This window comes from Polyodon spathula, chromosome 14 (genome assembly GCF_017654505.1).
Source record: "Polyodon spathula isolate WHYD16114869_AA chromosome 14, ASM1765450v1, whole genome shotgun sequence".
NCBI lineage: Eukaryota > Metazoa > Chordata > Actinopteri > Acipenseriformes > Polyodontidae > Polyodon > Polyodon spathula.
Genome location: NC_054547.1, coordinates 16,402,443 through 16,418,533, shown reverse-complemented (window position 1 = coordinate 16,418,533; position 16,091 = coordinate 16,402,443). Strand labels below are relative to the sequence as shown.

Genomic DNA, 16,091 nt, shown 5'->3' with positions numbered 1-16,091 from the left:
CTTAAACAGGTACTGTTATTAACTTATTATTATTTTGAGCGAATACATGACTGATCACGTAACGTGGATCCAGCATGTAGCTGACTGCAAGGTAGTGATGGGAAAAGTGAAGCCTCCTGAACCACTGAACCCTCTGAATCACGTGGTTCGCAAAATGATTCACTGAGCCGACTCACATGAAGCACTTCATGCTGTTCAGTGCCATCTCTTGACAGCCCCCTATCCCCAGAGAAGGCATTCAGTATTGGACAATTGCACTAATGCTCAGAGAAGGCAATGTGTTATATTAGTGACCTTTCATACACTTTTGATATACAATATCAAGCAATTTCATTTTTTAATTTTCTCAGTTAATTGGGCATCTATAATTTAAACAATCGTTTCAGTGTGAAGGAACATTTCAGTGTTTTTTGTAAAGACAGAGCTCGGCCATTGCTTTTTTTGAAATTGCCTGAAATATTTGTTTTACATATCAACCACACGTGCAATTAACCAACAAAACCTTAAAAAAATAATCATACTAGAAATATAATACTGTTTTCTAATCGAAAACAAACTCTTGTTGCTTGAAACAAGTGTAATTTAATGAGTGGCTTCAGCAACAGTAATCAATGTGTAAGATGGTGTAGAATATTTGGATTCATGTTTACAAGCAGATTCTTCAGTGGCACATGTAGTATACAGTAGCTCTAGCTATAAATTAGAGGTGGAAAATAGTGGGTTCGAATCCCTGCCATTTCCATTTTTAAAGAAATTGTGTACGCTGGATCCTTTATACACTTACAATATATCTGATTTTTTTTTTTACCAATAATGTTCATAAAGACCTCTGTTTGTACATACTCAATGCTTTTTTTGTTTGTTGAAATTTGAAAAAATATGTGAATGTTTATGAAATATAAAACAAAAAGCAGCATCTTGATTTAAAAAAAAATCATAAGGAGCTCTACTTGTACATAGTTTATGCAATGTTTTGTTTGCTGCTAATTTGAATTACAAACATTTGATTAATCAAATTAAAAATAAACTCTTGTTATATTACAGATGTTCTTCAAAACAATTTAAAGACCTGTTTGTTTATAGATACTTTTACAGAAAACAAATGGGACAAAAACCCCTCCATTATGAAACAAAGTACTTACAGTTGCTGTTAAGAGATGGGCTTCTTATGGTTCAAAAACAAGACATGCTGAACAGTGTTACTTTGTAGTCTGTTCCTTTTTTTGCTTATTAGCTCGCCATATTTGGAAAAAATGCATTCACAAGGAACTGATGTTGCTTGTATGCTTGAGTATTTGTGGGCCAACTTAGAAAGATGTGGGTATTTGACAGAGTTAGCAGACAAGTAATTGATTGAATTTGCAAAACGGTCAAGATAAGTATCACTTATGTACCTCTGCACTTCAACAGTGGCATCAGAAGTAACTTTCTGTGTTTGTTTGACCTTAGAGTCAAACATTTCCCAAAGACTAGCTGTGGCTGGCATTATTTCGGTTGATGATTCTTGTTTAGCAGTTGCAGGGGAGAGACTAATTTGTGAAGCACACTCTGCTGTCAGATGTCTTACAGCTTCTTGTGCATTTGTAGAATTTCCAAATGCAAGGACTTTGAAACGTGGATCAAGAAGAGTACAAACAGAAAGCATTCCTATTGTTTCTACATTAGCACACCTCCTATGGCTGTTTGCTTGTAGCTCTGCTGTCAAAGCTTCTGCTGTAGGGTAGGTAAGAAGCGCATGTTTCTGTGATAACACACGTTGGAGCATTCTGGCCAGTGGAATGATTTTGGATGCTGAAACACTTTTTTTTCTGAAGACAGCTATGAAGTTGATGTGTGAAATGGTTGTAAAACCCAAAGGTAGTGATTAATAATGTCATATTCTGCTCAAGTCAGGGGAACAAAGTCTGGCTTTAAAGTGACAAGAGCTGCAGCAATGCATTCTTTTTGATCCACAAGGCTTTGAATCATTTTACAAGTGCTGTTCTACCTAGTATCTACCTCCTGCAGTAGCTTTTGCTGTGGTTTGTTGAATTGCACTTGGACTTCTGCTAGCTTTTCTTTAGCATTTGTACTTGATCTAAAGAATCCAACTTTTTTCCTTGCCTTCACTCGGATAAGATCCAGGTCTGGTGTATTCTGCAAGGCATTCTTCACAATCATATTTAAAATGTGTGCAAAACAAGGTAAATGGCGGATGTTCATTTTCCGAACTATCAGTGATAAAGGCAGTAACCTTTCCAAGTGTCCCTTACATTCTGAGTGACTCTTGTGTGGCTGGATGTATGCGTTGTTTTAAAATGGGAGATGGCAAGTTAAAAAATGAGTTGGAACTGGTCGGTAATGAGGTGACATGTTACTGCAATAGATCACACTGGCTGCAGCTCCATTGTTGTTTTTTTTATACAAAAATAAGCTTACTTGATTTGAAAAACGTCATGAACAGTACAAGCAACTTCTTACACTATTTGGTTTGATTAAATGAGTAGTACGCAACAAAATATGAAAGCTGATTAATTTCAACAAACAACTACAACTTTTTAATGAAAATATTGTAGCCTACTTCAATTAGAACACTATACTGTTATATTATATTAAACCAAAACAATAAAACACATATATAATAACAACCTGGTTCTCTCTTGCCTTTTTCAATTAATATCATTTAATTAATAGAGAATAAAAACATGCTAAGATAACAACTACCTAGCCTAAGTTTAATTAATCGTTTTTGTAATCTACCAGTGGCTTCTGTTGCATACACATCGCTGATATATAGACCGTGGGTCAAACCAGGTCCTATGAGTGCCTTTTAATTTGTTTGTTTTCTAAACCAATTAAATGTAAAACCATAACAAAACGTTTATGCTGGCTTTTTAAAAAAAAAAAAGGAAAAAAAAAATGTATTACTTGTCCTACGGTTGCCTTTATTTATTTATTCTTTCTTCATGTACTACTACTTTGTATATGATGTATAATACGTGACTGTAAACATCTAAAACTAGTATGTGCAATACTTTCAAATAAACGTGTTGTGATTTCGAATGTGTGGTTCTTTGGTACGGTATTATTGTCATTGCTTGTGCCCCGGCATCTCTTTCTTTTCAAATTAAGCACTGCCGAATGGAAATATATCCCTGAATAAGATTTCCGTTTTGAAACTTTACGGCTAGCCCTCTCCCCCCACAACTGAAACGTCAAAATACAGAACCGTTTACTTTACTTTTACAAGAAAGGAGAGCTGCATCTTTGCTATAATAACCCACTATTTTCTTTAATGACATTTCAACCTGTGTCACCTGATCTGAGAGCTATGAGGAAAAATTACCGTGATGAGTGACCTGAATCTCCCAGCAAAATAACAACCACGTTGATTTAAATGCACCGTGTGTGTAACACTTATCAAATAGGCTACGAAATAGTAAAAAAAAAAAAATATTTTAATGAAACACAGAAGTTCCCAAATGGTTCCACTTGTATTGGCACGTTACAATAATATAAAATGTAATTTACTAAAGTATATTATTCAACAACGTCTTGCACATCTGACAGTTACAGAAAATATATATTTCTGTCCACCGATTTAAAAAATAATAATAATAATAACACGTTGACAGACAAAGTCTACAACAGTTTGCCGTTACTATATATTACAGGTTTACTGCATAATTTTACTCCATGTAAAGTGCAATGTGAATGTGCTGTTGCATAAGGGAGTAGGTGTTTACATTCAGCAGCTGTGTGACGTGTTTAGTGCGTGCGCCACCTGTAATGTTCTTGAAACACTTGAATATTTTGTATGTAACTTTTCAATGGAAGTTCTTTTTAATAGTTTAACAATGAATTTAGCCAGAACTGTAATTGTCAAGTACCTCAAATAATCAGCATTTTAATATGGTTTGGTAGTTTGATATTCCTTTTCCATTAATTAATATTACAAGCAACGTGCAAATCTGTAACTCACCTTAAAGAATGGAACTATTACCTAACCCGAACCCTAACCCTAACCCTAACCCTACACAACACAAGTTATGTAGGTGACTATAGTTCAGTGATGTTGACCTTGTGATACATAGTTCTGTTGGTAATTTTACTTAAATATAGATGCTCAGAAATCGTATAAATTAAAAAAAAAAAAAAAAAAAAAAAATGCACAGTGGAGCTTTAAGAGAGTAGCTCATGCCCATACGGCAATGAACAGTGGTAACCCCAGCCTCCCTGTTGGCTCTGATTATCAAATTCAGACTAACGAACGTCAAGAAATACAGTAACATTATTTAATCTAATTAAGCGATAAAGTCTGTTGATGCGGGCTCTGCCGAGTGGTAGACTGTCACGACTGCGTTATGCGTCCCGAGCCGAAGGTGAGGGCGCTAACAAAGTCAAGGACATCTACCACACGGTAGAGCATGCATCGAGACGGCTCTATCGCTATTAGAAAAAATTTTTTTCTTTATTTTCTCTTTTAAAAAAAACCTTTAAAACCTATATTTACCTTGAACTTGTGATTTTGGCAGGTAACATTCCGCTGGGGAAAATAGTCCCTAAAATAATTAGAATAGAAAAACGACATACACATAGAGAAAATATTATTATTATTATTATTATTATTATTATTATTATTATTATTATTATTATTATTGCTAACATATTTATTTATTGGGGTCTTACTCTTTATTATAATTTATCTGGACATGTACAATTGTTGAATAGTCTGTGTAGCATTGAGTCGAACTCAAAAGTTGTTGGAGGCGGGGCGTCATTCAAGCAGGCATTGAGTGGATTGGCTGTTGCGGAAAGAACTGAAACAGGGTTGGCAGTTTGACTGGCTGGTTTTGAGGGAGGGTGTTGTTTGGATCCAGCCGATGACAGAAGTGTGGACCAATCGTGTCTTCCCTATTGATATGCTGTCCAGTACATGAGAATTGAGTCTTCATTACGGTGTCCTGTCACAGACAGGATTTTACTTGTCTCTAGACCAACATCAGAAATGTTATGTTGTCAGATTAGTTGTAGATTAGAATGTTGAGGGGAAAAAAAACGGTATGTATGCGCGGATGATTTAAAATTAAATTCACAATATTTGTTATTAGCCTAAATGAAAATATTTTTGGGAAGAATTGGAAGCTCCTAAAATTAGAAATTTGAAAATTTGCTATGAAAGGAAAAGAGGTAATTGCTAAAAATCTTACTGTTTCAGAAAAAAAAAAAAAAAAAAAAAAAAAACAGCTGAGCACCCTTCACATGGAGAGACTTGAAATCACTGAACTACAGAATAAATTAGATGAATTATATAAATTCATGGCTACACTGGGCTTTTATTAGGTCAAAAAAATGGTTAGAAGGAGAAACAAATTCTTACTTTTTTAGATTGAAAAAGCACCACTTTCAGAGCAACTCCATTAACTTATTAACATAAAAAGAAATAGCCACTCAATGTGCACATTTCTATCATAACCTATATAAATCTAAGATCTGTGAAGATTCTACTATTTTTTTTTTTTTTTTTTTGAGTTATAGGAAATGTTAAAATTATTAACGCAGATGAAAAAAAAGTGTTTGTGACACCCGTATGCAAGAAATTATAGACTAATCACCAGGTAATGATGGTATTACAGCTGAATTTTTAAAAAAAGTTTGTGAAGCAGTTATCTGTTTTGTTGTATAAGGTATATTCAGAAAATATAAATGTAGACTCTCTGCCACATACCTTAAATCAGGGATTAATTACCTTTGTAGTGTGCAAGGTATATTTATATTTTGACTAGTTTAAATTGTAATAATTGAATACCTTGTTTTGAATTCAAATCATGTAGAACCCGACCCTTGTTGAAATAATCAGACTAGACAACGTTTCTATTAAATACAAAGTAACAGTTTTATTAGAAATAAAACTAAATAAATGAAAAATTAAAGGTGTAACAACTAAACTAAGATAATACAGAAATGAGGAATTAACTAAACTAAACAGTACAGATAATAAGGCTCAAACAACAACACCCCCCACTCCCGCTGGCTGATTAGCAATTAGCGATTCAACGAAATCTATGTGAGCATCCCTTAAGGTTACAGCTGCATTCCTGACAGCTATTTAAAACGAAGGTTAGTCTTAACAGGGATATCGTTAGTAACACAATGTGACAAAGACGGCCGGAGTGGGGGAGAGGTGGAATTTGGTGGAGCTGAGCGAATATTATTCTACTTTTACAATTACCTCCGTCTCCAATCCCATTCCCCACTCACCGAACACACCACCCTGAGTGGGTGAAAACATACAGCTTTTATGTACCGAGACTCGATTGCTAATCAATCATTCAGTTGGAGTCGCAGTATAACTGCACGTGAATTGATGAAGTGCAATTCCCCATGCTCACATATTATTACGTTTTACTTGCACGTGAAGCGCTATGCAATCCTGCCTAAATACAAATATACATTTTAAACATTTGTATTACACAGACCCGTTTATATCCCGTGTACCAATGACTATACACCAACATTAACCACACAACAAAAAATAAACACAGGGGCGGGCACTTTGCCTCACACAACTGTTCACTTCTGTTAATATTTGATACTCAAAGCATCGTTAAATCAGTCTCATATATATATAGTTTCGGTTCAGAAGGCAATTCTCACTCTTGCGAAGTAAAGACGCTCTTTGCATCCAGACAACCTATCAAGAATGATGTATTATCAAGACAGCTAAATTTGGATTCTAGCTTCTAAATGCAGAATGATAATTGCCTTATGAAATGCACATCAATTTGTATAAATCACAAACAAATGCTATCGTGTTCATTAACTCAAAGCATGAATTGAAAGCAGTAATACTTTTCATACATTCCACTTAAAACAAAACATTGATTTTACTTTAAGGTCTGCTTATTTTCGAGTTCGTAAGAGGATTACAACACTACTCGTTGAATACTTAACGGATTTGCGCTGCTTTCTCCAGCTGTTCAGTGTCTTCAACAATACAGGCGCTCGAAGCTTGCCCGCCGGCAAGGTCAGCAAGGTTCCGGGGTCTGCCTTCCTCGCGTTTCGTCTCCACTTCAGGGTACGAAGTAAATGTCTTTGCAAAGAACTAACAGTCATTAACTGTTTAGATATTCCAGCAATTGAAACAGCAATTCCTCCACCAATATGTGCACCCTTCGTCCGGTTATGTCTGGGATATTCCATTGCAAACTCTGGCACTGCTAGCTCAATAAATTGAATATACTTCAATTTATATTGACTTCAAATGTTTATCCAACTCTTTCTCCGGTGATCAATTGGGGCTAAGTTAGACAAGTACTTTAGGATTTTAGACGTCTCACGCAGCGGAGTCCCACACCAAGGCAAACACTAGAATAGTTATCTTGTATTAGAGTGTCTGAAAATGGTATCTGTGTCCCAGCTGGTCGCAGGCTGGATCTCCAGGTTATCGCAGTTCAAAGGCTGGTTTGTGTATTGGAGCCTTGGATTTCGTGTCAGGAGCGTCGTTTCAATGTCTCGCTCATACTTTTGTAGGTCTCTCTCTCCCCCTGTGATTGGATAGTTGGGTTAATTTGGACAGTGCCTGAGCCCACGTGGAGAGTCTGTCATTGGTTGTTCTCATACCGACGCGACCACTTGTTATCCATTGGTCCGATATTCCGTCCCCTGTAGGCTGGATTTATGACATAGACTGGTTCTTGTCTTAAGTGTGAAGACACCTAGAATTGTTTGGCTTGTGGCTCGGAATGGGTCATTCAGCAATAGTGAAGATAAGCCATGTGTCCAGTATTTAGTTTACGACTCTTTTTAAAAGCATTCTTTGACAGTGGGGGAGTTGGAGACCAAGAAGACACAGATAATGGTTTAAGGCTCCCCCCTGTATATTCCAATTCTGTTACTTTCATGCACAGAATGATATGATGACCACCCCCCGCCCTTGACGCTACACCTTAATACCTAAACCCCCAAAAAAACGTTCCTTTACGTGATAGTTGGAGGCCTATAAGTCTTCTCAACAATGATTATAACATTTCTGCTTTGATATTTCCAAAAATAATAAAAATAGCTCTTAATACAATAATAGATGAAACACAATCAGGTTTTATGAAAAACAGGCATATTATAAAATAATTTTAGGTTTGTATTAGATATCTTAGAGTGTTTGGATTTGATATTTGATATTTTTTTTCTTGATTTTTACAAGGCTTTTCATACAGTTGAACACCATTTTATCTTTAATACTCTTAAAAAATGTGGCTTTGGGAGTTTTTATTTTTTATTTTTTATTAAGTCATTTAAAACTATTTACAACAATAGTAATAGCTCAATTAAATTAGGTCATGGTACTTCCCAAAGATTTTCTATACAGTGTGGCATCCGTCAGGGCTGTCCCATTTCACATTATTTGTTTCTACTTGCAATGCAGCTTCTGGCAATCCATATTAATAATAGTGGTTAACAGGGTATTTCAATTGCAGTGAAACAAATAATTATAAGTCATTTGGCAGATGATACAACTCTTTTCTTGAAAAACAAATCTCAGATACCAATAGCCATTAACATAGTTTAAACATTTTCAAAAGCTTTCGGTCTATATTTAAATATTTTAAAATGTGAATTATTACCTATTAACAGTTGTAATGAAACATCTATATCAGAAATCCCAATTTTAAACTGTAGGAATTGTTATAAATAAAGATTTAAAAAAACAGATGTACTCTAAATTTTAATCCTCTTATTGCAAAGGCACAGCATAAATTAAACCACTCACTGCAAAGAATCATCTTTAAAAAGTAGAATTATGCTCACTAAGGCTGAAGGCATTTCTTGATGTACCAAAAGACATAAGTAATATGATTGATTAAATCATGTTTAACTTTATATGGAAAAATAAAACTCATTGTATTAGAAAATCAGTAATAATGAACTATAAACGTGGAAGCCTTCGCTGTCTTGATTTTTCCACCTTAAACAATACCTTCAAAACAAATTAGATTAAACAATTTATTAAGAATTCAGCTTCAATTTGGAATTGTATTTCTTCTTATATTTTTAATAATCTTGGTGGTTTAAACTTTCTATTGTTATGTAATTACAATATCAGTCAAATTCCCATCAAATTATCCAACTTTCATAAACAAATGATTCTTAATTGGTCTCTAATTTACAAACATAATTTTTCTCCACACAAATATTTGATTTGGATTAATAAAGATATTTCCTATAAAAACAGATCATTTTTTTCTCCCAATTGGTTTAACAGTGGCATCATACTAGTTACTCAATTATTTAGTTGTAATGGCAATCTTCTTAACTGTACAGAATTCTTATCCACTATCAATCTACCTATTACAACTAAGGAATTTGCAATTATTCTTGATGCGATTCCAAGAGGAATCATCACTTTACTGAAGAATGATTTGCAAGCTTTATTTTGTCCATTACTTTCCCTAGACCCTTCTGAACTATTTTTTTTATTGGAAAATACTGTTTATTGAATAATACTAAAAATAATAATACATGTATACAATCTCTTTTTCAAAGTGATCTAGTATCCATTCTTTATACTGTAGCTTATTGGGATATGTTTATTGAGGGTATAAACTGGAGAAAAGCTTGGATTTTGCCCAACAAATACTTGCTAACCAATAAGACATTATTGGCTATTATTAAACATGACATTGATCTGAATTGCTCATTGTGTAATGACTCCACTGAAACAATGATTGCTCTTGTTTTGGAATTGTAGACACTTAAATACACTTAAAATACATATTGGTAATGTACTGTTTGGTTTCTCCAGTTATAATAATACATTAGATTATTTTAAAGGCTAAATGTCATATTCACACATGTATATTTTATAATCAGAATCCTTTTTTTTATTTTTTTTTTTACTTTTTATAAAAGAAATGGAGCGGTACATTAAAGTTATTAAAAAGCCTCATAACCAAAAAGCTTTGAAAACATTTAACCTTTGTAACTTGTTTAATATAGTAATTGTTTAGAGCCCACCCTCTGGCTCCCATTATATTTTGTATGTATTATGTACTATATAATACTATTCTGTATTATTGTTGTATCTTTTGTCCTCGTTGCTTAAAATTGAATACAAAAAAGTGCTATTTGAGTCTCTGGCTGCTCCAAAAAAGCAAGCTAAATGTAATGTTGAATTTCATTAGCAGGTTGTGATGTAATGCTTTGTCGTTGACCACTGGTGTGTAAGATCATGGGAAGAGCACTTTTTTTCACATTATTGTATGTTTGAAAACAGTGGAATGAGACAGAGAGAACCGACTGAAAGTGAACAAAAAAAACGTTACTAACCGATAAATAAAATCTCGAATATTGTTTTCATTCCAGAACATAATAAATGAATTTGTTTCTTTTTTTGTTTGTTTGTTTGTTTATCGTTCTGGTTCCATTTCCGTTTCAAATCCCCGATAAATACGCACTTATCATCTACCAACACGTTTATATTATTTTTTAGTGATACATTAGATGCAGTGCATCTGGTTCTGGTTATAGCCTTTTCTTTCAACTTCAAATTGTGAGACTAAAGGGATGTGCACACCGGACGCGAATGAAGCGAGTGAGCAAATAAAAAATAATTCAACCTGTTGATTTAAATGGAGCAATGCACACCACAACTGTAGTGAGTATCGCAAATGAAGAGAGCAAATTTAGAAATAAATTTGTTTTATTTCTATTCACGCCACAAGCTTTTTGTGTCGCAATGGACCAATCAGAAATAAGGTCAAAGGAAAGTGCCTGTCAGACTGTGACTGTCTCGCTCTTGCAGAGATTACCACAGAAATAAAAAAAATGGACATCAATAAGAACTTAATGATTAAAATAAAAAAATATAATGTTCTTTATGATGCCAGTGTCCGTGGTTATAAAGACAATAAAGTTGGAGACCGCATGGCAAGAAATAACAGAACAATTAGAAATTGATGACACGCCATCTCTCTTTATTTCACTTTCATTTTAGTCAAAGTGACAGAGCACCATACACTGGTTTCGTAGTTCTGTAAAATGACACTTGTTTGTTTAATAATGTTGACCAATAATAACAACCACATTGTTTCCTTTTTTTAGTGTGTGGTGTACCCATACTCTATTTCTTTGTGTTTTATTTATTTCGTCTCCACAAAAGGAGCAAAAGGAGACAGTCTTTTCTTTTCATGACTAGCTACAGTTGTTGTTTTTTTTTTTGTTTGTTTTTTTTTTTTTTGTATTCGTGTCATTTGCTTCTCTCCCGGTCTGCATGCTTTATGCGCCTCGAATTTGCTCGCTCGCGTTGTTCGGTGTGCATAGCCCTTAAAATGAATCAAAATGGTGGTAATGGTACACAATATTGTCAGCCACATCTGGCTTAAAGGTATTCAAGTGTCATTTCACTGTGCCTGCACTCAACAACACTCATTTTATTTTCAATTTAGCCAAGACGTTTGAAACTGGAGAGTACCTAGTGATAACTGGAATTACTAAGGACCAGGCCGGAGACTATGAATGCAGTGCTGAAAATGATGCATCATTCCCTGATATGAAGAAAGTGAAAGTCACAGTAAACTGTAAGTATATTATGGTGCTTTTCCCTTCTTTTATTAAAACACAATGTATGCAGAACTGACCAAAGACATCCCAAGGATCCCATCACTTTCCCTTCCCCACCCTTGCTGTGAGGTGTTTCTTCCTATGGAATCTTCTAATTAGCTTTTGGTACATCATTTTAAATTTATGAATCCAGTAATATGCTTTGGAGTACAGGAGTCTCAAGAAATTATTATCAAAAATATGTGCCTAAGGAAGTGCCCCTTATTTCTATGTTTGTTTTTCTGACAGTACTCTATTTATTGATTCAAGTTTAAGTACTATTCAGACACTTAATAGACATAATTGGGAAAAACTGAATTTATTTTATGGGTGTCAAGATGTAATATTGAGCACTATACACATGAATGTGTTATGCTGAGTATGCACATCTTTGTCTGATGAAACACTGAAGTTCAAAGGTGCAGGTTTGTTTTGGTGACAGTTTTGTTTTAATTATATCCTTTAACATTTAACTGCTGATAAAATTAATCTTGAAGGCATCTCTTGAAACTCATAGTTATTTTATCCCCAGATACTGTGTGAGCTAAGTGTCAATTGAAATATGTAGTGGAATAATACTGTCAGTTTGTGTTGCACTATGTTACAGCTAAGAGAAACCACTCTATTATAATTAAGGGATAATCGTGTGCAGTGTTACGAGGTTATAATGGAGCAGGGGAGTTCCATTATTATAGAGAAACATGTCACAGCAATTCCATTATTACTACCATTCTATATATTTTTATTGAAATGTATCAATTTACGTTTGTTTGTCTGAAATAATCACTGTAGACCAGAGAGAGAGTAACTTTTTGAGAACATTTTTTGAGCTCAAGCGTACACATGAAGCATCTCACCAGTAAGCAAGCAGTGATTTTAGAACAGGTATCATTAATTACTGTCCTTTTCTCATCCATGCTTTATTTGCCATTCTGTGAAAAGCTGAGCTGGTATGATAAAGCCTTTTGAAATGTATGCAATGGTGTCCCAAAGGTATTTTTCTAAATGGTTTGTAAATTGTTGCTGGAAAACATTTAGTTAAAACTCAGATGTGTATCTGTGCTACTTGCTAAGGTCTTCAACAGTATTATACGTTTAACCAGTACCCTATGCTATTTAAAATTCCAGTTTTTGTTTGTGATCGTGAGAAACGTAGGACAAGAAAAGACCAACAGCTAGTAAACTATTCTATTCATTTATGGCTTGCCCAGATGCACTCTCAGAGTACTGTTGTATTGTGTTTAACGCTGTTATATAACTCTTGTTATACTGTTTATTTGTCAGGCTATGTGTAAAATAAGGCAGTTGTTTTTCTGCTAAAGGTGCTGCCTGCATGAATAAAATGTCTTGCCTTTAACATACAGCAAATAATCTGTCATTACTGGTCTCCTCCACAGCACATGATTAGTAGAACTAATTATTTAACAACATACAGTAATACTTGCTTATGTACATGAGGTAGACATGAGACAGAAAATTTATTACTAATGTAACTGACAGTTGCAAATACTGTATGCAACATTAAATGGTCTCCCTCAGACAATGTGATATACTGTAATTCAATGACCGTTTTCAGAAACACATGTACAAATTGCACAAAAATCAACAATAATAGTAAAGTCGCTTAAAATAAATTGCCTTACTGAAATAAATTGCCTTACTTAAACAGAGAGTGCCAATGTAAAATATGTCCTCATTTCAATTAATCTCTATGGCTAAAAATGGTTTACAAAATATAAAATAAAAAAAAAAAAAAACGTTCTCACTTTATTTTAAGGGACGTTTTTTTTGTTTTGTTTATTAACTGTTAACAAACATTGTTCATTTTTAATTAACTTAGGGTTAGGGTTAATATAAACCTGCTTTCAAGCATATGATGGGCTGGGTATTGATCATCCGTAGGGCTCTGGTGTTTGCAGTTGTATCTGGCCTATTATATATTATTAACTAAAAGTTAATGAAAAGTAATGTACATTAACATGTTTATTAGCTGTTTGTTAAAAGTTAATAAACAAAAAAAAAAAAAGCATGACCAAAAAAACACAATTTCTGGACCGGTAAAAATGACCTCCTGAAAGTAAATACATTCCAGTGTGTGTCAATAGAACCAAGACTGTTTACTCCAATTTCTCTATGCCTATTCATTGTATGAACCTCACAAAATATTTTAATTTAAATACCACGCAAGTAGATTTTTTTCCCCCCAGCACCGCAGACTTTATTTCAAGCCATATTTCATTAAGAGTGTTCTTGTACTTCATGTTTCCATGGCAAAAGTAATGCTATGCAAAAGTTTTACAAGCCTTTAGGGCGTTACATAACTGCATAATAAAATATCTCAACAATTCAATTCACAATGTGTAGGTAGTTTTCTAACCATTCATGCAAATTAATGGTGTTGAGCTAATGACTAGCGGTGATGAGAGAGATCATTCATACAGAACTACTTCTCAGTCTCCTGTCCGGCAATTACAACAAACTGGACGCAGAAATCACCATGATGTGGCCCTGGGGCTCAGATCTCAGACCAACTTAGCTTGGTTTGTTTAGTCTGTCCCCTAAACATTTCTCCAGTAAAGAGAAACACTGCCTGGCTACTTTATTAGTACCTGTACCTATTGGGTTATCCAGTGCTTTCCCTGATCACAGCCATGACACAAGGTGGCATAGACTCCACAAGGTTCTGGGAAGGGTCTTGAGGGATGTTAATCCGTTCAGTCATTAATATTTCTCATGATTGCTGTGACAGGTAGACCGAGGATCGGTTGACAGAGTCCTTATTTATATTAATCAATTGGATTAAGATCTGGTGATTGTGTTTGTGATTTTTTTTAATAAAATATGTTTATTTATAGAAGAGCTATTCAGTTTTTTCAAAAGCATAAAGAGCTGGAGAAATACCACAAAAATAAAAGCAATAACACAGAAATTTATTATTATTAATAATAATAATAATAATAATAATAATAATAATAATAAATAAATAAATAAATAAATAAATAAATAAAAAACTAATTAACCTTCTTCTCCCCTAAAATATCACAGTCAACTCTTAAGTAAGAGCATGGTTGACCTGAAGGGTAATTGCAGATTAGCCATGCTAAATAAAATTATGCATTGCAAAGTAATGCAAAATATACATGTTTGGATTGTTAATAAAGCAAGTTATATGGAATTTAGTTTTACATACACTGTATAAATTGCAATTAAATGTTACTCAGAAAGATATTGATATTATAATATATGTAAGCAGTAAGGCACGAGAGGGTGTGGGATATACTTTAATCGGGTGCGTTATAAATCACGAGTGGCAGCAGGCAGGCAGACCGAAGAATGGACAGCTGGAGCAACGGCAACAAACATCTTTTAACCCCAAAGTCTCTTTTAAGAGGGACCCAAATCTTTTGTAAAAAGCTGAAAGTTTAAGAGATATTTATTTTCAAAATGGGATAGGGAAACGCCGTAGTTCAGGGAGAAGGAACAGAGTGAGCAGAATGGCAAGTTTTGAATTTATTTGAATACTTTTGTTTTTTTTCACTAGTTTAATTAATCATTGGTGTCCGATTCAGATTCATTCAAAATCTCATGCAGGGGCGCCACCATCAGGGGGTGCATGGCCCCTGCACTTTTCTGACAGGGGGGGCGAGTATATAGTTTGGCCCCCTTACTTTTACTCTGAAAAAATAAAGCTAATGTACTCAGTGTAGCGATGTGGTGCTGTTGTGTATTAACGTGTTTGTTTGTTTTTTTTCTTAAACGGTGGTTAACTTAAATTATAACTCACTTTCTATGGCTATGGGAAAGAAAAACAGAAGGGAACATGTGACAGGGTAGCTGTGTAGTGACATCAGGCCAGATGCAGGAAGAAAAACAAAGGGGAAATACTGCGGTGCAAAAGGCGTGGCGTGCGCCATTTTGATTTTTAAATACAAAAAATAAATAAAATATTTTAACAAAAAACCAAGTGCTCACAGAGCAAAATAAGTATTAAGCAAACACAAACCTCGAACACAAACACAGGTCAGGCTGGGCAATCGCTTTCACTGACCCTGTGTTTAGTTTGGTTTTTAAACTGCTCTCGCTCTCCTTTGAACACCCACACAGATAAGTGAGAACTGCAGGTTTTTATTGGTGACCGAGGGATTAACTAGCTACCAATTATCTGGAAATCTGTCGGTCACATTCTGCACTGGTTTTTAATGTGGCTGGGGCTTCCCATCCACGCTGCAAAACAACACAAGACATACGTCTCTTCCTTCTCACATTTAATAAAAAATAATAACAAAACAACATGGCTACGCCATCATGCATACAAATAATAAATCATAATAAACAGAAAATATTAAACTGCACAGGGACAGAGGGGTACCCCGTTCTAAAATAAACAAATACATGTATAGGGCTCCTCTCCCTGTTAAAAGTGTTTTAGCTGGATATGGCCAGATTGAATATCGATCTGCAGGACAGAAAGTGGATGCACACCAGAGTTTATTTAATCAGGTGTATATATACCT

General features: G+C 34.5%; 1 protein-coding gene across 1 annotated transcript in view; it reads left to right on the top strand.

Moving 5' to 3' along the window:
* The window catches only part of LOC121327026 (neuronal growth regulator 1-like), a 338,159-nt gene that overhangs the window by 236,148 nt on the left and 85,920 nt on the right, over positions 1–16,091 (top strand). The window contains exon 4 of the mRNA XM_041270785.1: positions 11,424–11,555. Within this exon, the coding sequence (XP_041126719.1) occupies positions 11,424–11,555 (132 nt within the window). The remainder of the gene's footprint in view (positions 1–11,423; positions 11,556–16,091) is intronic.